Source organism: Mobula hypostoma, chromosome 6 (assembly GCF_963921235.1).
Source record: "Mobula hypostoma chromosome 6, sMobHyp1.1, whole genome shotgun sequence".
Lineage (NCBI taxonomy): Eukaryota > Metazoa > Chordata > Chondrichthyes > Myliobatiformes > Myliobatidae > Mobula > Mobula hypostoma.
This window is the reverse complement of record NC_086102.1, coordinates 114,166,903-114,192,404: the sequence shown is the minus strand read 5'-3', so window position 1 is coordinate 114,192,404 and position 25,502 is coordinate 114,166,903. Positions and strand designations below refer to the sequence as shown.

Here is a 25,502-nt window from a genome sequence, read left to right as displayed (position 1 = left end):
TAAAAATGTATCTGTTGCTGTATCTGTCATTTACTGGTGATTTCCAGAAGAGGGCTAGCCAATACCAGGATGCTGAGACTTAAAGAATGATGCAAAGTTGGGCTTTGACACATTTGCTTACACAAGCATTTTTATTTCAGGTTTCCTAAAACTGATTTCACAAGGATGACATGGGATACAGATGCTCTGGTGAACAAAAAAAGAAGGCCTTGGGGAAGTACGGGCACCTGGGAGCAAAAGAATTCCAGGAAGAATAAATGGGGAAGGACAAAAGGGAGCAGGGGATAGCTTTGGCAGAGACGATTAAGGAGAATCCAGACAAATGTTTTAAGTACTCTATATTAAGAAAAAAAGAGCAACTTGGGAGAGATTAGAAGAATGTGTATTTTTCCTATTTTTACTGTGGAGAAAGACAGCTAGACTGAAATGAGTTATCTAATGGAGATAGTCTGCATTACTGCAGAGGTGGTACTAGAAGTCCTAAAACATACGAAGGTAGATAATTCACTAGGGGATGACTAGGTATATCCAAAAATACTATTGGAAGCTAGAGAAGAAATTGCAGGAGCTGTCACTGCTGAATCTGTGAAATTTATTGCTATGGACAGGTAAAGTCTTTGAGTATATTTAAAGCAGGGATGATAGGTTCTTGATTAGTAAGGGTGTCAAAGGTTATGGGGAGAAGGGAGGAGAATGTGGTTGAGGGGGATAATAAATCAGTATTGATGGAATAGGCTGAATGGCCTAATTCTGCTCTTATTCTTACAGTCTTATGGCTGAGAGATATGTATCATTGTTAGTGATGGATGAAATGATGCAAGACTGGGTGGTAGGTATGCCATGTCTTTATTTAAGAAGGGCTGCAAAGATAAACCTGAGAACAATAGACCTGTAAACCTGACATCTGTAGTAGGTAAGTTACTAGACAGAATTCTGAGATATAAGATATACAAGCATGTGTTGGTTAGGAATAGTTAGTATTTCTTTGTGTATGTGAGATATGATCTCACCATCTCACCAATCTGATTGATCGCTTTGAAGAAGTAACCAAGAAGGTCAATGAGAGAAGGGTGGTAGACATAATCTATCTAGACTTGAGAAAGGCTTTTGATGAAATTTCGCATGGTAGACTGCTATGGAACATTAGACTGCATGGGATGCAGAGGGAGCTAGCTAATTGGCTATATGGTAGGAAGCGGTGGTTGATTATGGAAGGTTGTTCTTCAACAGAAGGCAGGTGATAAGTGATGGTCCCCAAGCATCAGCACCAGGCTCATTGCCATTTGAAATCTATGGTATACCTAAGATTTGGATGACAATCAACAAGGCGTGGTTAGTAAGTTTGCGGATGACACTAAAATAGGTGGTGTTCTAGACAGTGAAGATGATAATCAAGATTTACAGAGCGATCTTGATCAGCTGGGTAATTGGGCCAAAGAATGGCAGATGAAGTTTAATTCGGATATGTGTGAGGTATTACATTTTGGGAAGACAAATGAGAGTGGGACTTTCATGGTGAATGCTTGGACCCTGGAGAGTGTCTAGGGGAGAGCAACTAGGAGTACAAGCACATGGTTCCCTGAAAGTGGCACTGCAGGTAGATACAGTAGTGAAAGAGATCGCATTTGGAATATTGTGTTCAATTTAGGTCACAATTAAGATGCATTTAACTGGAAAGGGTGAAGAGATGATTTCCAAAGAAGTTGCTGTGAATCGAGAGACTGAGTTGTAGAGAGAGGCTGAGCCGGCTGTGACTTTATACATTGCATTGTAGGGCAATAAGTGCTAATATTATGAAGGTGTATGAAATCATGATGGACAAAAACAGCCTGAATCTGACATGTCTCTCCATGGCAACACTCATTTTAGTTCCACTTCCCATTCCCAATCCGAGATGTCCACCCATGGCAAGTGGCCACCCATTTTAATTCCACTTTCTATTCCCATTCCGATATGTCCATCCATAGCCTCCTTCATTGTTCTGATAAGGCCACACTCAGGTTGGAGGAACAACACCTTATCTTCTGTTTGGGTAGCCTCCAACCTGATGGCATGAACATCGATTTCTCAAACCTCCAGTAATGCTCCCCCCCACCCCCCATCTTCACTATTTCCCATCTCCTTTTCCCTCTCTCACCTTTTCTTCTTGCTCACCCGTTGCCTCCTTCTTGAGTTCCTCTCCCCTTTTAACTTTCTTTCATGGCCTTCTGTCTCTTTCACCAACTTCCCAGCTCTTTATTTCATTTCACCCTCTCCAGGTTTCACATATCACCTGGTGTTTCTCTCTCCCCTCCCCCACCTTCAAATCTACTCCTCAGTTTTTTTCCCTCCAGTCCTGCAGAAGTGTTTCAGCCTGAAATGTTGACTGTCCTTTTTTCCGTAGATGTTGCCTGGCCTGCTGAGTTCCTCCAACATTTTGTGTGTGTTGCTCAGATTTCTAGCATCTGGAGATTTTCTCTTGTTTATGAATGTGTACAGTCTTTTTCCCAGGATTGAGGAAATAAGAACTACAGGGCATGCCCTTAATGTGAGAAGGAAGAAATTTAATCAGACTTTGAAAGGCAACTCTTTTTTTACACAGAGAATGCTCAGTACACTAAATACATTGCCAGAAGAAGTGGTTGAGGCTGGTACATTAACGACATTTAAAAAATACTTGGATAGGTACATGGATCAAAAAGGTTTAGAGTGATATGGTCCAAACAAGGGCAGTTAGGACTATCTTATTTGGGAATTTTGCTTGGTCTGGACTATTTGGACTAAAAGGCCTGTTTTTGTACTGTATGACTATGATCTTATGATTTTAAATCACTGAATTGTCATGTTGGGAAGTAAACTTATGTGCTGTGAATCTGTGAAGATAACAAATGAATCTCAGATACCTGGAATGGGACGATGCAGCTCCTCAATCCATCGTTCATGAAAGTCTTCTCCTCTCTCAACCATGTACTTACTGTACCTATACAAACTTCTCTTAAACAAAACAACTGAACTCACATCTACCATTTTGCCAGCAGCTCATTCCACACTCACACCACCCTCTGTGTGAAGAATTTGCTCCTTATATTCTCCTTAAATGTTTCACCTTTCACCCTAGACCTACGACCTCTTGTTCTAATCTCATCCACCCTGAAGGGCAAAAAGTCAGCAATCATCCACCCTATATATAACTTTGTACACCTCCATAAGATCTCCCCTCATTCACTTGCACTCCATTAAACCTATTCAATCTTTCCCTACAAATCAGGTCCTCAGGTCCTGGTAACATCATTCTCAACTTTTTTCTGCACTCTTTCAACATTATTGACATCTTTCCTGCAGGTGGGTGACCAAAACTACACACAATACTCCAGATTTAGCCTCACCAACATCTTGTATACCTTCAACACAACATCCCAACTCCTGTCTCAATGCCAGGGCAGAATGACAAAAGTTCTCTTTATGTCCCTCTACCTGTGATGCCACTTTCAAGGAATTGTATTGCCAGGTTCCTTGTTCTATCATATACCTCGGAGCTCTACTGTTAACTGTGTAAGTATTTCCCTGGTTTGTCCTCACAAACTGCAACAGTCACACTTGTCTGCATTAAATTTCATTTTCCATTTTTCAGCTCATTCTCCAGCTGGTCCAGATCATGCTGCAGGTTCTGATAGTCTTCCCCATTGTCCACTATGACCCCAGCGCTGGTGTCATTTGCAAATTTGGTGATACAATTTATCAATTTATCATTTAAATCATTAATATAGATGATAAACAGAAATGGACCCAACACTGATCCCTCCAGCATACCACTAGTCACAGGTCTCCCATCAGAGGGACAACCATCTGCTAACACTCTCTAACTTGTCCCACTAAATCAATGTTGAACTCAAATGATGCTTCAGTCTGAATGACAAGTAATTTAAATTTCTGGACCAGCCTCGCATGGAGGACTTTGACAAAGGCCTTGCTAAAGTCCATGTAGAGAATATCCACTGCTTTTCCTTCAATGGCTTTCCTGGTAATTTACTCAAAAAACTCTTTACGATTGGCTCACCATGACCTGTCACACACAAAGCCATGCTGATTATTGCTAAGGCAGGCCCTGTCTATCCAAACACCTGTACACCTTGTCTCTTAGGATATCTTCCTGTAATTTACCCACAACTGAGTTCAGGCTCCTCAGCCTATAATTTCCCAGATTATTCTTAAACACCTGAACAACGTGAGCCACTGTTCAGTCCTTTGGCACCTTACCCCTGGCCAAGAGCCCTTGCAGTTTCCACACTAGCCTCCCACAGGGTCCAAGGGAATACCTCGCTGGGGATTTACCCATACTAATCTGCCTCAAGGCAGTAAACATCTCTTCTTCCGCAATCTAGTTTAAGTCCATGACCTCACTACTCTTTTGTCTCAGTTCTACGGACCCTGTGTCTACCTCCTGAGTCACTGCAGAGGCAAACATTTCATGTAAGTTCTCCCCTATTTTTTTGTCTCCATGATTAGATGACCACACTGATCTTAAAGAGGACCAATTTTGTCTAATGCTCTTTTGCTCTTCATAGAGCTATAGAGCTATAGAAGCCCTTTGGATTCTCATTCACCTAGTCTGCCACAGCAACCTCATGTCCCCTTTCAGCCATTCTGATCACTGTCTTCAGAGTTCTCTTTCATTTCTTATACTCCAGGTGCTTTATTAGTTCCTTTTTGTCTATGACTATTATGCATCCCCTTCTTAACCATGGCCTCAACAACCAAGGTTCTCTAAATCTGTTAGCTTCTCCTTTTTTTTCTAACAGGAACGTACAGGCTCTTTACTTTCAATATTTCACTTTTGAAGGTCTCCCAATTACCAAGCATCCCTTTGCCGGAAAACAGCCCATCTTAATCCGCGCCTGCCACATCCCATCCAATGGCATCACGTGGAATTTGATATTGTAGCCATTAGTGAAACTTGGTTGTGGGGGGGGGGTGTTCTGGCAACTCAATGTTTCAGGCTTCTGTTGTTTTAGACACGATAAAGGGGGAGGTTTTAAAGGAGGAGGGCTGTCATTACCGGTCAGGGAAAATGTCATGGCAGTGCTCAGACAGGACACACTGGAGGGCTCATCTACTGGGGTTATATGGATGGAACTGAGGAATGAGAAAAGAATAACCATGTTAATGGGATTATATTGTAGATCACCCAATAGTCAACGAATTTTTAGAGCGATAGTGGGTGATAGTGAGTGATTTTAACTTTCCACATTTTGAGTGGGACCCCCAGACTGTAAAAGGACTAGATGGGATAGAGTTTGTCAAAGGCATTACAGAAATAGGTCGAGCTCCCAACTGAAGCTGCGCGTGGATTCACTTTGAAGCAGCAACATGCTGAGAAGGTTGTGGTGAACACATTGAGTGAATTGGTCACACTGCTGTTTAAGGGATTAAGGAAAGGTAAGGAATGGGTGACCAACAGGATGAACAGTAAGAAGAAGGTAGTGCAGGAGACCCCTGTTGTCATCTGTCTCCAGAGAGATGTAATGCTTTGGATACTGCTGGGGGAGGTGGCTCATCAGGGGAAGACAGCAGTAGCCAGGATCATGGCACGATGCTCTGCTGTACAGGAGGGCATGGAAAAGAGTGGCACAGCTATTGTGGTAGGGGATTCCATGGTAAGGGGAATAGACAGGCCCTTCTGCGGTTGCAAACAGGACTCCTAGTTAAAGTGTTGTCTCCCAGCTACAAGGGTCAGGGATGTCTCAGCATGGCTGCATGGCATTCTGTAAAGGAGGGGTGAACAGCCAGTTATCTTGGGGTGTGTATGTGCCAATGATATAGGAAAAACAGTGGGAGAACAATCTGAAAACTGAACCTAAGGAGCTATATTATGAGTTGAAACGTAGGACCTCAAAGGTAATAATCTCTGGACTGCTACTTGTGCCAAATGCTAGTCAGAGTAGGAATAGCAGAATAGTTAGGATGAAGATGTGGCTTGATCAGTGATGGTTTTAGTTTCCTTGCATATTGGAACCAGTTCTGGAGGAGGTAGGACCAATACATACCAGGGCAGGACCGGAATAATGTCCTAGGGGGATTGTTTGCTAGAAATGACATTAACATATTGGACAAGGCCCCAGGAATCTCTTATCTTGCCTCTTGCAATAACCTTCGATACATCCTATCAAGCTATTGGGACTCACCCACCTTAGTGCCCAATACTACCCCCCTTCTCTTTGTCAGAATGTCCTAGTATAATAGCACAAGTATCCTCCCTGATATGACTATCTTCCACATCTGTCTCCTTGGTAAACACTGATGCAAAGGAACTTAGCAGGTCAGGCAGCATCTGTGGAAAAGAGTAAACAGTCGATGTTTGGGGCTGAGACCCTTCATCAAGACTGGAAAAAAAGATGAGATGTTAGAGCAAGAAGATGGGGAGGCGGGAGGAGAGAAAGAAGTATAAGATGGTAGGTGATAGGTGAAACTGGGAGAAGGGGGGTAAATTGAGAGCTGGGCAGTTGATTGGTGAAAAAGATATAAAGGGTTGGAGAAGGGGGAATCTGATTGGAGAGGGTAGAAGACCATGGAAGAAAGGGAAGGGGGATGAGCACCAGTGGGAGGTGATGGGCAGGTGAGGAGTTAAGGTGAGAGAGGAAAATTGGAAAGGGAATTTGGTTAGCTACATGGAACAGTCTATGTTTCAAGCCTACACTGGTATCATTCTCCAACTTTTCCTGGGCTACATCGACAATTGCGTCCCTCCCCACTGATTTCCCTCCTGGTACGTATCCTTGCAAGCAGAACAAATGCCATACCTGCCCCTACACCTCCTCCATCACTATCATTCAGGGCCCCAAATCAATCCTTCCAATGAGGCGACAGTTCCCCGTAAGTCTGTTGGAATCACCTATTGTATCCGATGCTCCCGGTGTGGCCTCCTGTATATATCGTTGAGACCCAACAGAGATGTAGCATAGGAAAAGTTGGGGAGTGAGACCAGTGTATGCTTGGAACAAAGATTGTTCCATGTAGCCAACAAAAAGGCAGGGATTCCTATTCCTGATTCTCTCGCTCCCTGCTGAGTTCCTCCAGCATTTTGTGTGTGTTGCTTGGATTTCCAGCATCTGCAGATTTTCTTGTCACTGATACAAAGTACTCATTTATAGGATCTCACCTACATGCTCCATCTCCAAACATATGTTCCCTCTTTTACTTTTGAGTGGTGTTACCCTCTCTCTGGTTACAGACACAAGAAATTCTCCAGATGCAAGAAATCTGTGCAGGCAAAACATACAAAGTATGGAGGACGCAGTCCAGTCCATCCCAGGCAAAGCTCTCCCCACCACTGAGCACATCTAGATGGAGTGGTCCCGCACCATTCATCATCAGGGACCCCCACCATCCAGGCCATGCTCTCTTCTCACTGCTGCCATCAGGAAGGAGGTACAGGAGCCTCAGGACCCACACCACCATGTTAAGGAACAGTTATTACCCTTCAACCATCATGTTCCTGAAGCAATGTGGATAACTTCACACACCTCAACTCTGAACTGATTCCACAATGGGCTCACTTTTAAGGACTCTATAACTAATGCTCTCAGAATTTTATTTATTTATTTGTTTATTTATTTACTGTAATGGAGAAGTTTGTCTTCTTTTGTAAGTTGGCTGTTTATCACTCTTTGTACTTATTCATCTATTCTATTGTATTTCTTTGTTCTATTGAGAATGCTGGCAAGAAAATAAATTGCAAGATAGTATCTGGTGACATACAGTATATAAATATTGATAGTAAGTTTGCGTTGAACTTTGAAATGCTGGAGGATCTCAGCAGGTCAGGCAGTACCTATGCAGGGGAAAAGGCAGTCAATGTTTTGGGATGATACACTTTACTAGGGGGGGTGGGGGGGTGAGGAAGAGGGAAGAAGCCAGAATAAGAAGGGGTGCAGGAGGCGGAGAAGGAAGAGGAAGAGTACAATCTGACAGATGATAAGTGTGATCGGGTAGGGAAAAGGTGGGTGGGTAGAGCAAGGGGATGATGTAAGGAGCTGGGAGGTGATAGGAGGGAGAGATAAACAGCTGAGGTTGGAGGGATCCAATAGGAAAGGACAGTGGACTTTGGAATAAATGGAAACCAGAGGGAGGTGATGTGCAGGTTATGAGGGGGTAGGAGAAGGGAAGGGGTGAGAAGGAAACTCGAATGAAGAATTAAAGTGGGGAGGTGGTGGGAACAGAGCAGAGTTGTTACCGTAGTTAGAGAAACTGATGTTTATTCCATCAGGTTGGAAGCCACCCAGACAGAATATGTGTTGTGCCTCCAACCTGAGTTTGGCCTCTCAGGGCAGTAGAGGAGATGGTGACAGGCATGTCTGAATGGGAATGGGAAGTTGAACTGAAATGGGTAGCCTCCAGGAGATCCTGTGTGATCCATACTTACCTTTATCTATAGCAATCCTAAAACTTAGAGTTGTGCTCACTGTTCCTTAACTGTTCAGCCACAGAAAGGTAAATCACCTGCCAGGTTCATTGCCCAACATGTCCAGCATGGCCTCTCCTCTTGTTGGACTATCTACATAGTGATCGAACAAACCCTGTTGATTCATAATTGAATTCAAACATTGATGTTTAACAGGATCTGCCTGTCCATGTGTGTCGGGAAATGTCAGCTAACGTGAAAGTCCTGCAGACAGTAGAAAAGGAAAACATTACACTGATCTTCATTGTATGAGGCTTTGAGAATCCACTGGAGTGAGTACATTTTTCTACAATTAAACAGGCCTTGGTGAGACCATAGCTGTAGTCTCACTGTGCAGTTTTGGTCTCCTTGCTTCAGAAAGAATTGTCTTGCTATAGAAAGAGTGCAGCAAGTGTTGATCGGCTGGATCCCCGGGGTTGTCATATAGAGAGAGATTGTGTTGACTCACCTGTATTCAAGAGAATTAAGTAAAATAAAAGAATTTTTCATTAAAATATCTAAAATTATGACAGGACTTGAGGATGCTTCCTTTTGTTGGGGACTCTACAATAAGGGTGTACATCCTCAGGAAAAAGGAGAAGGCTGAAGGGGTAACTGCGAGGAGGTGAAATGGCTTCACTGAGAAGGTGGGGTAATTGTGGATTTGTCTCCATTGGAAAGTGGCAGAGGCCAGGTCATCAAATCTATTCAAGAAGGTGACAGACAGATTTCTAGACAAGGGTCTGGGAATAGTAGAGTCGAAGAGCAATACAGCATGGCTACAGGCCCTTCAGTCAACAAATTCATGCAATCACAGTGCTCACCCAGCCTGACCCAATTTCCTGTGTTTGGCCCATATCCCTCTCAGGTCTTCCCCTCCAAGGCTATCCAAGCTTCAATTATGCTATTGTACCTGCTTCAACTACTTCCTCTGGAACCTTGTCCCTCAGCTACCTTTTAAATATTTCTCCTCTTTCCCTAAATCTATACCCTCTAGTTTTGGGCTCCCCTAGCCAGGGAAAAGACTGCTATCATCTTGTCTATGCCTCTCATGATTTTATAAACATCCATAAAGTCATCCTTCATTCTCCTGATCTTCAAGGAATGAAGACCAGGAAATTACACCGAGATGTTGGTGAATGGCTGCCCAGGTTCCAAGGGCAAAGTGGTCTGTTCATGTTCCTACTTCCTCTGGAATTCCATTCAGATCATGAATACTTCCTTTGGTCCTCGAGAGGAGAAGGTGAAGGTTAGGCAGGTAAGCCTGGTGCGAGCTCTCACCTCCTGTCACATCTCAGCACACCCTGAATCATCCGTATGGAGTACTGCACTCAGCTCTGGTTGGCCCATTATAGATTGGGTGTGGGGGTCTGCAGAGGGTGTTGAAGAGGTTTACTAGGATTAAAGGCCATGCACATGGACAAATGTGAGTTGTGGAGATTGAAGGGCGACCTGATACATGATTTTCAGATTTTTAGAGACATAGGTAGAGTAGACAGCAGGTATCCTTCTCCCATCAACACACACAAAATGCTGGTGAACCCAGCAGGCCAGAGAGCATCCATAGGAAGAAGCACAGTCGACGTTTCGGGCCGAGACCCTTCGTCAGGACTAACTGATTTCTGGCCTGTTGCGTTCCACCAGCATTATGTGTGTGTGTGGCTTGAATTTCCAGCATCTGCAGATTTCCTTGTGTTTGCATCCTTCTCCAGGGGTTGTTTACTACTAGAGGCCATGTGTTTAACGAGAGAGGGAGAATATTCAAAGGAAATGTGTGAGGCATGTTTTTATCACACAGATAGTGGTGGGTGACTGTATTGATAGAGGCATTTAAGACAGTCACATGAATGTGCATAAGATCATACAATATAGGGGCATAATTAGGCCAGTCAGCCCATTCCCTCGTGGCTGATTTAACATCCCTGAGAGAATGGAGAGATATGGACATTGTGTAGTGAGAAGAGATTAGTTTAGCTCTGTATTTAGATACTAATCTGATTCATCTGGCAAAACCTTGTGTGCTGAAAGGCCTATTTCTGTGCAGAAGTTCTATGTTGCATGCTCTGTGCTCTGACTCCCAGACACTCCAGTCATCCCAAGAGAAATGTGTCTGTGATTCTGTTCTGTGCATTCTGGCAGTGGATCCTTAATGGGACAACCTCAGGGCTGTAGAAAAAGCACACTATTCCTGAACGGAAACACTCCTGATAGCCCGACATACCGAGGGCTTGATCTTCATACTCCTGAGCCAGATCCTCCATCTCATCATACAGGTCTGTGTCATTCTCATCTGAACTTAACTTCTTCAGAATCTTACAGGCAACCAGTGAGGCAGCAATACTGTCCACGCCCTATAAAACAGACAAGAAGTTGTTAGGTGACTGGTGCTCGCTCGCCTTCGATGAGCGAGGCACTGAGTAAGAGTAAGGGAGACGTTTTGCAGTTACGTAAAAATTTGGTTCAGCCACACTTGGAGAATTATGTACAGGAAGAAGGTGGAAGTTTTGGAGAGGTTGCAGTAAAGGTTTGCTGCCTCGATTAGAGGAGATGAGCTATTTAGGTCATTTTCACTACAGAGGGAGAGAGTGGGGGAAGAAAGAAAGAGGGAGGGAGACAGAGAGAGGGAGAGGGAGGGAGAAAGAGGGAGGGAGAAGGAGGGAGAGAGAGAGAGAGAGAGGGGAAAAGGAAAGAGAGAGAGAGGTGAGTGAGGGAGGGAGAGAGAGGGAGGGAGAGAAAGGCAGAGGAGAGAGAGGGAGGGAGAGAGAGGTAGAGGAGGGAGGGAGGGAGAGAGAGAGGGAGGGAGCAAAAGGGAGAGGAAACAGAGGGAGTCAAGGGAGGGAGGGAGAGGAAGAGAGAAGAGGGAGGATGGGAGGGAGGGTGGGAGAGAGAGGGAGGGAGAATGAGGGAGAGAAAGGGAGAGTGAGGAGGGAAGGGAGGGAGATGGAGGGAAAGTGAGGGAGAGGAGAGAGAGGAAAGGAGGGACAGAGAGGAAGGGAGGGAGGGAAAGGAAGGGAGAGGCTGAGAGAGAGGGAAGGAGGGAGTGAGAGGAAGGGAGGGAGTGGTGAGTCAGGCATCCAAGGTGATTAGTTAATCGGGGAAGGGTGTAAGATGACAGACAGGTTGTGCCAGGTAGGGAGGGGGAGTGGGGATGATGATGGGAAACAGTGGCAGGTGCATGATAGACAGAGGCAGAGAAAGAGAGAGAGAGGAAACATGACAGGCAGGTGGAGCGAGGAGAGGGGAGGGAGTGTTATGATTTGTGACAGCTGTTGGTGGAAGATATGCAGGAACATGGAAGTTTGTAGCAGGTGCACTCTAGGTAACGGGGGGGGGAAACACACAAAAAATTATCGAAGTCCTTGGCCCAAGGACCACAACACCACTCCATTGTATTCCCCCCAAGCCTGCATCAAGTCTGTAACTCAAATCGTATGTTTCTCACAGGTAACTCACATGGATCACACTGTGTCTCTGGAGGAGCTGTGCTGTTCTTACATGTAACTCCAGCCCCATAAACATGATTGCTTCTTCACTTCCTTCCTCGTGCTGGACAGTAAGTGCTGCAGAGTCAGTCACACTGCGTCGTGCGATGGGACAAAACCACCGCTCGCCAAAAGGAGGACAGCTTTGTGAGTCTGGACCAGAAGCCAGTGAGTCCCTCTTTGCTTACGCCCTTACCTGTTCCCAAAAGATGGAAGCCAGTTCCTTGTGCTTCATTAAGATTGCCCAGATGAAGAGGTCGCGCTCTGGATCTTCAAGTTTTCCCTCGTGGAGCTTATCCCGCTGTTGGTGAATACTTGCCACATTCTGGGAATAAAACATGAGAGTTCCATGTTAGTTGACCCTTCACTGGCATCTTCTTGCACCAGCATTTGAAACTGTGTGGAAGTAAATGAAATTGGTTGAAGGCACAGAGATGCAGACAGCACCATGCACAATTCAAGCCATACGTCCATAATATATAGGAGCAGAATTAGGTCATTCAGACAATCAAATCTGCTCTGCCATTCCACCACGGCTGATTAATCATTCCTCTCAACCTCACTCTCCTGCCTTCCCCCTGTTAAACCTTTGGTGCCCCTACAAATCATGAACCTATCAACCTCCGCTTTAAATATACCCAATGACTTGGCCTCTACAGCCATCTGTGGCAATGAATTCCACAGATTCGCCACCCTCTAGGTAAAGAAATCCTTTAAACCCAAAACCACTCACAATACTCCAAATGTGGTCTGGCCAATACCTTATAGAGCCTCAACATTACATCCTTGCTTTTATAGTTCAGTCCTCTCAAACTGACTGCTAACATTGCATTTGCCTTCCTTACCAATGACTCAACTGTGCACGCTAGCCTTTAGGAAATCTTGGATGAGGACTGTAAGTGTGAGGTGGTTCATTTTGGTAGGTCAAATATGATGGCAGAATATAGCATTAATGGTAAGACTCTTGGCAGTGCGGAGGATCAGAGGGATCTTGGGGTCTGAGTCCATAGGACACTCAAAGCTGCTATGCAGGTTGACTCTGTGGTTAAGAAGGCATACGGTGCATTGGCCTTCATCAACCGTGGGATTGAGTTTAAGAGCCGAGAGGTGATGTTGCAGCTATATAGGACCATGGTCAGACCCCACTTGGAGTACTGTGTTCAGTTCTGGTCGTCTCACTACAGGAAGGATGTGGAGACCATAGAAAGGGTGCAGAGGAGATTTACGAGGATGTCGCCTAGATTGGGGAGCATGCCTTATGAGAATAGATTGAGTGAACTTGGCCTTTTCTTCTTGGAGCGGAGGATGAGAGGTGACCTGATAGAGGTGTACAAAATGATCGTGTGGATAGTCAGAGACTTTTTCCCAGGGCTGAAATGGCTGGCACAAGAGGGCAAAGTTGTAAGGTGCTTGGAAGTAGGTACAGAGGAGATGTTAGGGGCAAGTATTTTTACGCAGAGAGTGGTGAGTGCGTGGAATGGGCTGCCGGCGGCGGTGGTGAAGGTGAAAAAAATAGGGGCTTTTAAGAGACTCTTGGATAGGTACAAGGAGCTTAGAAAAATAGAGGGCAATGGGTAAGCCTAGGTAGTGCTAAAGAAAGGACATGTTCAGCACAGCTTTGTGGGCCGAAGGGCCTGTATTGTGGTGTAGGTTTTCCATGTTTCTATGCTTCTATGACTCCTAAGTCCTCTCACACCTCTGATTTTTGAATTCGCTCCCCATGTAGAAAATAGTCTACACCTTTATTCCTTTGACCAGGCCAAACTAACTTCTAACGGATGATATTCACTGTCCACCTTTCATCCTGCTTTAATGTCCTAAAATGCATCACTTCATACTTATTTAAGTTAAGTTCCACCTGCTATTCCTTGGCCCACCTCAGCTACATCCTGTTGTTGTCTTAGGCAATGCTGTGTATTAAATTTCTTAGTAGTATTTGGGTCTTATTGTTTGATTCAGCATTCTTATTTGTTTAAATAATTCAGTATAGGTTATATGTAAAAAAAGTGAATTGCACACGTTATGACACTACCACATGATACATGAGATGTACACTTCATTTAAAGTAAAAACCAAGCTAGACTCACATTCTCAGGACTCGCGTCTTATTCATCAAATTAGTTTAATGTTTCGGAGTTACAAAACATAACAGTGAAGATGAGGTATTTTTTGAATGAAAACTCAAGGTGACTACCTACCTGTTGAAATGCAGCGAAACATTTGAGTTTTTTAAAGAGCACAACAAGGAACAATCCAGTTAAAAATATAGCACAGCACATGTTCTTCAGAGGGCAGACACGATTGAGTTAAAGAAAAGGCAGAAGATGGAAGATTTCATGGGTCCATAAACAGTGAGTACAGGGTGATAATAGTCATTTAAAAAAAAACAGAAATGGCTGGCTACTTTGGAAAGATTGATGTGTTCCACTACACAAGATGTAGCTGGAATATGTATCCGGAACAGATTGAGCTGTATTTTAAAGCAAATTAAATAGCCAATGAGAAACAAGTAGCACTTTTGCTGAATGCATTGGATTTATAAGCATACAGTTTGCCTTGAAGTTTAACTACTTCAACCAAACTAGCAGAAATGAGCTTCGCGGATATTGTGAAACCAATACAAGAACAGTTAGGACCAAAGCCATTGTTGATTGCAGAATGCTTTAGGTTTCATAAGCAGAATCAAAAGGAAGAGGAGTCCATTTCAGATTTTGTGGCTGAATTGAAGAGATTGTTTGAACATTGTCAGTTCAGTGATGTGCTTAATGATGCACTGAGAGATCGTTTAGCTTGTGGAATCTTACAAGAGAGCATTCAAAAGAGACTCCTGACTGAAGCACAACTTATGTTTAAAAGAGCAGTTGAAATAGCTGAAATAGCTGTATCAATGGAAACAACGGTCAGAGACCCAATTGAGTTGCAGTCAGGAATTAAAGAGAGTGTGAACAAAATTGCGAAGTCCAGACAGAAACCTACCTGGCTGAACAAGTAGTGTTGCAGTTGTGGCAGGATCTCACCAACACTAGACCAATGCAGGTTTAAAAGTGAAACTTGAAGAAAATGCAACAAAGTAGGACACATACAAAGAGCATGTTGGGCAGACAAAAATAGATGAACTGCACAGGGAAGAGAAAAAGATTTAGAAAGTAGTTGCAGTTTCAAAAAGAGCACTAATCCGCATGCTGTTGATGAAAAGTCTGATAATAATGAGAGTGACATAGGACTGATTAGCCTTTAGACTCACCATGTGAAAACTAACAATGGACAAGCAATACGGCTTACACTAGAAATGAATAGTAATTTAATTAAAACAGAATTGGACACTAGCTAGGCTGTTTCAGTCATTCCACAAAATGAGTTTGAATGGTATTTCAAAGATACTGAACTGAAGCCTGCAGATATCTAAGAACTTATACTGGAGAAAAGATAACACCTGTGGGGATGACATTTGTAACAGTGAAATACAACAACCAACAAGCCACGTGAGATTGTATGTGGTAAAAACAGGAGGGCCTGCATTGTCAAGAAGTGATTGGCTGAGACAATTACAACTTGACCAGAGGTTCATCCACCACTTTCATGCCACAACCCCTGTAATATAGTCAACTGAAAGCAAACTAAGAAACGTGCTGGATGATGCCACAACTATCCACATGCCAAACACCATGACAGAGGGCAAACAGATGTTGGTGTCAACCTCTGTGCCTCTGGTTGAAAAGCATATTGGGCCAAAGAAATAAAAGCAATAAGTTGTAAAAGCAATTCCTCTTCTTAAATAGGGCCTTAATACCCTTCAGAAACCAGTGCTCCCAAGCCTGTTAGCCTTGCCTTTTGTTATAACAGGAACATACAACCTCTGCTCTCTCAGTGCTTCAGTTTTGAAAGACTCACTCTTACCAAGCATCCATTTGCCAGAGAACAACCTTTCGCAATCTACCTTGTCAGATGCTTTCCGATGCCATGTCTTTAGAATCTTAACCTGAAGACCAGACCTATTCTTCTCCATAACTATATTGAAACGAAAGGAATTATCATCACTGGATACAAAGTGCTCCCCTACATAAACTTCTGCCACTTGCACTTTCTTATTAGCCTTATAGAAGATCCAATATCACACTCTCTTTGGTAGGGACCTCTATATGTGGATCAAGGAAACTTTCTTGAACATATTTGACAAGCTCCATTCCATCCAGCCCAGAAGGAGTCCCAGTAAATATGTGCATTGTTAAAATCATATACTTTTACAGTATTATGCATCTTACAACTGTTTGCAATCTAACTACAAATTTGCTCCTAAACTCCACCTGTCTATTGAGTCTATAACATAATCCCATTAATATAGCCCGACACTTTTTCCCAGGGCAGAATTGGCTAACATGATGGGGCATAACTTTGAGGTGTTTGGAGGAAGATATGGGGGGGATTTTAGAGATAGGCTTTATTATATAGCATGTGTTGGAGTGGTGATGGGGCAGATGTATTGGAGATATTTAAGAGAATCTTAGGTAGGTACAAGGGTGATGGAAAAATGGAGGGCTATGTGGGAAGGAAGGGCTTGATTGATCTTAGAGTAGGTTAAGGTGTCAACACAATGTTATGGGCTGAAGGTCCTGTACTGAGCTGTTTTATATTTTAATCTATTTTAATATAATCTATCTAAATCGTGCTTGTCTAGGAAAAGGGGAAGCACAATGAGCCTTGAGTGTTCTTGTGTACCAGTTGCTGTTTCAGTAAGTGATAAAGAAATCAAATGATATGCTGGTCTTCATAAAGAGAGGATTCAGGTACTGGAGCCGAGACGTCTATCTGCAATTGCAATAGGTGGGATCATACTTTTGGTATTACTGTATTTGCATCTTTAGTCGCCTTATCCAATGGAGGATTTCCTTGATATGGGGATATTTAGCAAAGGTTCACCAGACTGATTCCAGAGAAAGCAGGAGCAGAAGCATGGAGGGACATGGGGTAAAATGAAGCTTATATTCACTGGAGTTTGGAAGAATCAGAGGGGATCATGGAAAACTATGAAATTTTAACAGAATAGGACCGAGTGGATGAAGGTAGGGTGATTCCAGTGGCTGGTGAGTCAAGGATCAAGGGAAATTTCTTCCTCCAGAGAGTGATGAACTTGTGATAAAGGACATCTCCCACCCAGGCCTTCACTCTATGCTCAAAGGCCAATGATGTGGATGGGTGACAAAGGACTTCTGCAGTCAAGGCCTCGGCTCCACGCTTGAAGGCCGTGAGAGCGGTACACGTGAAGGCCAGTCAGTTGCTGTGCCTGGAGCTTGAGTATGGAATTCATCTGGATTTTAGCGTCCCGTCATTGATTAGTCTGGGTGTTGGAGTCTGAAGGTTGATCAGAGGTCTGGAAGTTGAAGCCCGATGGCCAAAACCTGAGGCTGGAGACTGGAGGCTGGAGGCCTGTCCTGAATTTGAAGTGTGTGTGGGTGAGTGGGAGTGAGGAAAGGGGCTTGTTTTGCTGTTGGTTTTTTTTTGCTTGATGTATTTTGTTTTGTCGTGTTCTGTGTTATTCTGCTGAGCATTGAATGCATGCTATAATGGTGCGGACACACTTGCAGGCTGCTCCCCCCCAGCACATCCTTAGGTTGTGTTTGTTAATGCAAACAACACATTTGACTGTAGCTTTCCATGTATGATATACGTATGTGATAAATTAATCTGAATCTGTGAAATATTCCATTTATTTATAGTATTCCAAGAGACCTCCTTATGTCATCAACCAACAGGCAGCAGGGAGATTTAAGAGCCATCCAAGTTGCTGATTATATTTCTAAACAGTTCTTTCTAGTTGCAAGGCCTTCAGATGTGGACCGCAGGAGACACAAAGAGAAATAGGAGAGATTTGCCTCATGCTGATCGTGAATGTAATGGCTACGTTTTTTTCTCCCTGACCTGGATTTAGTTGGTAGGACAAGGCAAAGGGAACTTTACTCTGTGGTATAACTTGTGCTATGCCAGCTCTGGGGTATATAAACATGAACAAAGAAAAGTACAGTTGGGAGCCAGACCTTCACCCCACCATGTCTGTGCTGAACACAATGCCGAATTAAACTAACTCTCTTCTGCCTGTACCTAATTGATATGCTTGCATTTTCATATATCTAACAGCCTCTTAAACATCAGTTTCATGTCTGTTTCCATTTACTACCTGCTTACTGCTCATTCCAGGCACCAACCACTCTGTGTACAAAAACTTATCTCACACATCTATTTAAATTGAACCCTCTCAGTTTAAATGTGTGTGCTCTAGTACTTGACATATCTAAGATTATCAGAGGCACAGATAGGGTAGACAGCCCAAATCTTAATCCCAGAGAACAAAAATGTCTAGTACTCGAGGAAATGCATTTAAAAGAGATTGTTGTGTATTTAATATTTCAGTAATAGTTGAGTAATATTGTAAATATGTTGTTTGATTAAGCATTCTTTATTGTTTATATAATGCATTGTGGGTTATCTGTAAAAGTATGTAAATGGCATACGTCATTAAGCCACCACATGATATATGCTTGCCTCGCTAAAGTGAAAAACAAACTAAGTGACATCTCTCCTATCTCATGTTTTCCTTTGAGTTAGGTTTTATGTTTTGGAGTTACAAAGCATAACAGTGAAGATGAGGAAATTTTAAATGAACCCAAGATAACTACCTACCTCTTGAAACGCAACGAGACGTTCGAGTTAAAATAAAAGCACAGTGAGAAATAGTTGAGGTAAAATAAATTCAGCGCATGTCTCTTCAGAATAGGAGACAGAGATGGTCAAGTTAAAAAATGGTAGAAAATGGAAGCATGTACAGGTTCATAAACAGTGAGTTCAGAATCAGTGATAGTAAACATAAAAAAAGAACATAAATGGCTGGCTATATTGGAAAGATTGATGCGGTTGATTACACCAGAGATAACTGGATTTTGTATACTGAATGTATTGAGCAGTATTTTAAATTAAATAGCCAATGAGAAACAAATACCAATTCTGCTGAGTGCATTAGATTTAAAGGCATTCAGTTTGCTGAAAAGTTTAACTGCTCTAATCAAACCAGTCAATATGAGTGAAAGTAATGGAGAAACATCTAGAACTGAAACCATTATTGACTGCAAAACGCTTCAGGTTTCATATGAGGAATCAAAAGGAGTGGGAGTCCATTTCAGCGTACGTAGCTGAATTGAAGAGACTGAGCATTGCCAGTTCGATAATGGACTTAATTATGTACTCAGAGATTGTTCAATTTCTGGAATCTTACAAGAAAGCATTCAAAAATGGCTCCTAACTGAAGTATAACTTACATTTGAAAGAGCAGTTAAAATCGCTGTATCAAAGGAAATGCAGACAGAAAATGTAATTGATCTGCTGTCAGGACTTAATGTGAGTGTGAACAAAATTGCAACGTCTAAACAGAAACCTGCCTGGTGGCTCCCATGCACCAGACCAATACAGATTTAAAGATGAAACTTATGAAAAATGCAACAAGTAGGACGCATACAAAGAGCATGTCAGACAGACAAAAATAAATGGACTGTGCAGGGAAGAAAAGAAGCTAACAAGTCAATATGCAGTTTCTAATGAGCACTAATCTCCAGGCTGTTGATAAAAACTCTGATAATGATAAGAGTGACACAGCACTGGGTGGCCTTCAGATTTACAAATGTGAAAACTAACAATAGACAAGCAATATGGCTTACACCAGAAGTGAACAGAAAATGGAATTGGACACTGGCTCAGCTGTTCCAGTCATTCCATAAAATAAGTTTGAACAGCATTTCAAAGATACTGAACTGAAGCCTGCAGATATGCAACTAAGAAACTGCACTGGAGAAAACATAATTCCTATGGAAATGACATTTGTAACAGTGAAATACAACAATCAACAAGCCATATTGGGCTTGTATATGGTAAAGGCAGGACGGCCAGCATTGTGGTGTTGTGAGTGGCTGAGCAAACTAGAGTTTGTTTGGAGATCCATCCACCATTTGCATGCCACATCCCCTGCAACCAAAAGCAAATTAAGAAAGCTACTGGATGATGCCTCAACTTTCTGCATGCTGTACACCATGAATTGTTGTCCAACAGGGGGAAAACAGGCATTGGCACCAATCTCTGTGCCTCTGGTTGGAAAGTATATTGGACCAATGAAGGACTATGAGGACCATGCTGGTCAGAGGAGTCGGGAAAGGAGTGAAAGCAGTGGTCCAATTACAACAGCTTTTGTAGGCAACATATCTGAGAAAGCTTCTGATATTTTAATCAGGCAGTTACTTGTGAAATGTGGCTTGGTTTTAAGTTGGAAGAGAGTTCAAGTAGCTTCGGGAAAGTTGGGAGCAGAAGCTTTTATGAATACAGAAGACCTGTGTGTGCTCTGTGTGCATTAACGTTATTGCATGAACGTCAAGTAGAAATAAAAAGAGAAAGGAGTTGATGGAGCTACAAAAAGAGAGGATTTGCCAGATGATATTGGGGATGAGGAAACCACAAGAAGAGATCAGGTTGTAAAGGGAACAATGGAAAGATTAATAAGAGAATACTCGAGTGAATTAAATTCACCCTCTCAATATCAAGATGCACATTCTAGAAAGAAGAAAAAGGAAAAGAAAGAGGACATAAGTGCTATGGAAATGGAAGAGGATAAACAAGACCTAATTTCTTGAGAAATGAGCAAATTCAGAGATACTCACAAGAAATTAGAAGAAAAAGTGAGAAAAAGAAAGACAAGAAGTTAGAAAATAGAAGAAAGGTATCCAAAGCTGTCAGAACTACTTCTACAGTCTGAGATTCAACTCCTAAACCACCACAACTGAAATTGTTTTCACAGCCACAACTCTCATCTGCCATGCAGAGTGATCTCTCTTATCAGTAAAGATGTTACCCACAAACGTAAGAAAACCTCCACAATGATTAAATCTTTAGGCCTGAATGGGACAATTTAAAATTTACTATGTTGTGGATGTCTATTGCAGTTGTATTATATAGTATACTGTATATATATACTTAAGATGGATTCTATATTGAGTTGAATTTACAGCTAAGCAGGGAAGAGTGTTGTATATTTAATACTTCAGTAATATTTGAGTAATATTGTAAATATATTGTTTGAGCATTCTTTGTTGTTTACATAATGCATTACGATTATCTGTAAAAGTATGTAAATGGCACACGTCATTATGCCACCACATGATATGCGTTTGCCTCATATAAAGTAAAAAATGAACCAAGACTTGCATCTCTCGACTTTCTTGTTTCCTTTTGAATTAGTTTTATGTTTTGCAGTTATAGAACATAACAGCGATATACGGGGCAAGTTTTCGCCGAGTCATTTATCACCTATCAAACCATTTACATATTGCAAACAACAGAGGCTCCAGTGCTGGTCACAGGCCAGCAGGCAGAATAACACCCTCCATTAGATCCCTCTGTTTGCTGTGGGCAAGTCAATTCTGAACCTGAAACCCAAAAAGCTCAATGTGATACTTACAGGTAATTTCCTAAAGGAGATATCTGGGTACTTATAGAGTGGCTCCATGAATTCACCGAGCAGCTCCTGCAGGACTATGGAGATATGATGAAGGGGGACTTTGCTCTTGTTCTCCAGCTTCTCATTGATCTGTGGCTGCTTCTCACTGTCCACCACTTTGAGCAGTTTCTTGTATAAGTGAGTGTGATGTGAAATATTGTTGTAAAGTCGGACAAGCATTTCCTTCGAGAGAAATTCGTGCAAGTTCACTCCATTCTCTAAGAAGAGTTCCACAAACCCAGGTTTGTTTCCAACAAGAGCAGCAAACATGGCTTGGTGGAGGTGGGAGGACTGCGACATGAAGAAAAGAGGTGAGAGAATATCAGTTAATGGTGCAGTGGTTTATCATTGTCACATGTACCAAAAAACAGTGAAAAGCTTTGGAGTTTACTATTTTGGCAACCAATGCCTATTGGTCGGCTGTTAACCAATCCCAGGCTGACTTTCTCTGATTGGCCATTGTTCCTGACAATGTCTCATTCCTTGTGACCTTTAAAAAGTCATGCTCTGGTTTCACTGTTAAGTTTTGGCTGCGTGGTTTGCTGAATAAAGGTTTATTCCATGTTCCGACTTTGTCTATCTCCAGGCTTTGGGTTTCATCAGTAGCTACAGGGGAGCGAGTGCAACATCTGCTCGACTCTGTATCCACCCCCACCCCACCCCTCTCCGACGACTCTATATTTCTGCATTTCAGTCTGCTGTGTCCTGAGCTCCAGATTCCAACCACCTCTTGTCCTATTGTTAAAACTTGACCTTGGGACTAACGCTTGTACTCTAAATTTACTTTAAGTGGCTCACTCTCAATTTCTATTGATACATTTCATTATTATTGCAAGAAGTGTGAATAGGGTGGTTAAGAAGTGCTCTGCATGCTTGCCTTCACTGGTTGAGACACTGGGTACCGTTATTTAATAAGGACTTCACAGACAAACCAGGAACTACATGCCAGTAAGTCTACATTAGTTGAGGATGGGGTGGGGGTGTGGTAAGTCACTGGAGGGCAGGTCCTATTAACGATCGGGTAAACGCGAACTGATTAGGGAGAGTTAGCATGGATCTGTGCTTGGGAAATAATGAATTTCTAAATATTTATCAAAGAGGTAATGATGAGGATACAGTAGATGAGTCCAGGGTGGACTTTAACAAGATCTTTGACAAAGTTGTTCATGATAGGCTAATCTAGGATTCATGGAGAGTTAGCAAGATAGATTCCTAATTTGTTTGGTGGTAAGAAGCAAAGAATTTTTAAAGTTTGCTTGTTAAACGGGCGGCCTGTGAGTAGTGGTGTGCCAAATGGTCCATCCAGGGTCCTTAGTTGGTTTTTATTTATATAGACAATTTGGAGGAGAATGTATAAGGCACAATTAGTAATCTTGTGGATGATACTAAATAGGTGGCAACAAAAACAGAGAATAAAGTTATCAACAATTACAAGGCGATCTTGATCAGCTGGGTAATTGGGCTAAGGACTGGCAAAAGGCTTTCAGTCCAGAAAAGTGTGAGGTGTTAGGAAGTTAAATCAAAGAAGTACTTTCACAGTGAATGTTTAGGCCCTGGAGAATGCTGTGGAATGGTGGTACCTTGCAATACAAGTGAAAGACAGTGAGATGAAAAAGGTGTTTGTCTCACTGGCCTTCAGTAGCCAGGGTACTGAAGATAGAAGCTGGATGTTATGTGGCCATTGAACAAAATGGAGTATTGTGTACATTTTTGATCACCCTGTTATAAGAATGATGTCATTAAGCTGGAAAGAATGAAAAGAAAATTTACAAGAATGTTATCTGGGCTTGAGATCCTGAGTTATAGGGGGAGCTTTGTCAGGCTAGTACTTTATTCCTTGGAGCAATGGAGATGAAGGGTAGCCTTGCAGAGGCGTATGAAATCATAAGGGGCTTAGAGAGGGTAACTGCACACAGTTTCTCCCTCCAAGGCCTAGCTTAAGGTGAGAGGGGAGTGATTTAAAAGGGAGTTAGGGCAACAACTTCTTCATACAGAGGGTGTTGGGTATATGGAAAGAGCCGACAGAGGACGCGGTTGAGACAGGTGCATTAACAACATTAAAAGACATGTGAGTAGGTAAATAGATAAAGGGGTTTAGAAGGATATAGTCCAAATGCAGGGAAATGGGATTAGCTTCCATGTGCACCTTGGTCAGTGTGGACAGACAGGACTGGAGGGCCTGTTTCCATGTTGTACTACTCTGACTCTATCAGAATAAAACTTCAGAATTCATGTTGAAGTTATATTAAACTTTGGTTTGGCCTCATTTAGCATACCGTATACAGCTTTGGTCATCCGCATTACAGAAAGGTAGGAAGGGCAAGCCAGGGAACTATAGGCTGGTCAGCCTGACATCAGTAGTGGGGAAGTTACTGGAAGGAATTTTGAGGGACAGGATCTTTCAGCAATTATTTGGAGAGGTTCTTGTTAGGAGGATCCAGCATGGCTTTGTGCGTAGAATTATTTTGAACAGGTAACCAAAACGTAGGTAAAAGTAGGGAAGTGGATGTTGGAGGTAAGACGCAAAGGGTGGTGGTTGGAAGCTGTTTCTCAAAATGGAGGGCAATGATTAGAGAAGTGCTGCAGAGGTCAGTGGAGGGAGATCTGTTATTCATGATTTACATTAATGACTTGGATGCTAATGCACAAGGCCTGATTAGTAAGTTGGCAGATGACATAAAATTAGTTGAAGTTGTTAGAAGTGAAAAAGTTACCATAGAATACAGGGATATTATAATCAGTTAGGGAAGTGGTCTGAGGAGTTCTAAGTGGATTTCAACATGAATAACCATGAGGTAATGCATTTTGGAAAGTTAAGGCAGTGAAGTATGAATGGTAAGGCACTAGAGAGTGAAGGAGGGAGGAGAAGATGGCGACACGACGCAGTGGGCGCGGCCGTTCCGAATGAATATCAATTATGTGTAACTAGGGGGCCGTGCACAATCCGGATTTGATGGAGACAGCCGTGAGAAACACAGAGGAACATCTGGAGTAACTTCTGAAATGCCCGCTTCGCTGCCACTGCTACTGTGCGATCGAGAATCTCCGGAGATGAAGGCCCCAAATCCTCGGCTTTGCCTATAGCCTGTTGCTAGGGCCGGGGTTGAAGCGCTCGGCAGAGATGGTGCTCGGTGCTCGGTGTCGAAGAGGTGGTCGGAGGCTCGGAGTTTTTGGACGGACTCGGAGTCGGACTGTGATCGGATGCTTCCAGGATGCTGCATCGGCAAGTTGGCGGTGCTGGAGGTTTACCATCTGCGTGAGATGATGGGACTTTCGAGAGACTTTGAGATTTTTACTGTGCCATTGTCTGTTCTTACCAAGTTACGGTATTGTTTTGCACTGTTGTAGCTATATGTTATAATTATGTGGCTTTTGTTAGTTTTTAAGTCAGTTTGTCATGTGTTTTTGTGATATCATTCTGGAAAAACATTGTATCATTTCTTAATGCATGCATTACTAAGTGACAATAAAAGGGGACTGCGTGTCCTCATAATCATAATAGAATAGAGGGACTTAGCAGTGCAATTGCCAAGTTCAGTGAAAACAGTATCACAGGTAGCCAAGGTTGTGAAAAAGGTATTTAGCAAGCTGGACTTCATCAGCCATGGCTCTAGTTAGGAGTTGGTATAGTTGTATAAGACATTGGTGAGGCCACACTTAGTGTACTGTGTATAGTAAGGGTTACTCTATTAGAGGGAAGACATTGTTAAACTAGAAAGAGTGCAGAAAAAAATTATGAGAATGTTGACAGGACTAGAGGGCCTGAGTTATAGGGAGAGGTTGTCCAGGTTAGGTCAGTGAGGGAAAGAGGTTGCATTGAGGGATTAGAGAGCGAGGAAGAGATTTAGGATGAGTGATAAGAGAAGGAGAAGGGCTAAAGAATGAAGGAGAAGAAAAGGTTGAGAGGTTAGAGAGCGAGGAAGGCTGTGTGAAGGATTAAACAATGATAGAGAGGTCATGCAGAGGGGTTTGAGTGAGAAAGTCAGGATGAGGGATTCAAGTTTGTACAGGGACAGAGTTCTGATTAAGGGATTAGGTTTAGTGGGAGAGAGGTTTAGTCTACAGACTATAATAT

General features: G+C 42.7%; 1 protein-coding gene across 6 annotated transcripts in view; it reads right to left on the bottom strand.

Annotated features, from left to right (window-relative positions):
- The window catches only part of trpm2 (transient receptor potential cation channel, subfamily M, member 2), a 200,903-nt gene that overhangs the window by 94,962 nt on the left and 80,439 nt on the right, over nucleotides 1-25,502 (bottom strand). For 4 of the 6 annotated variants that reach the window (XR_010018390.1, XM_063051496.1, XM_063051495.1 and 1 more), the window contains 3 exons: nucleotides 21,389-21,718; nucleotides 12,095-12,223; nucleotides 10,638-10,767 (listed from right to left, as the gene is read on the bottom strand). Coding sequence is in view for 4 of the 6 variants with exons in the window: in XM_063051496.1 (XP_062907566.1) it covers nucleotides 10,638-10,767; nucleotides 12,095-12,223; nucleotides 21,389-21,718 (589 nt within the window). In the remaining 2 variants the exon portion in view is untranslated. Of the gene's footprint in view, nucleotides 1-10,637; nucleotides 10,768-12,094; nucleotides 12,224-21,388; nucleotides 21,719-25,502 lie in introns of those variants that run through there. The other 2 variants (XM_063051499.1, XR_010018391.1) reach the window with 2 other exon arrangements.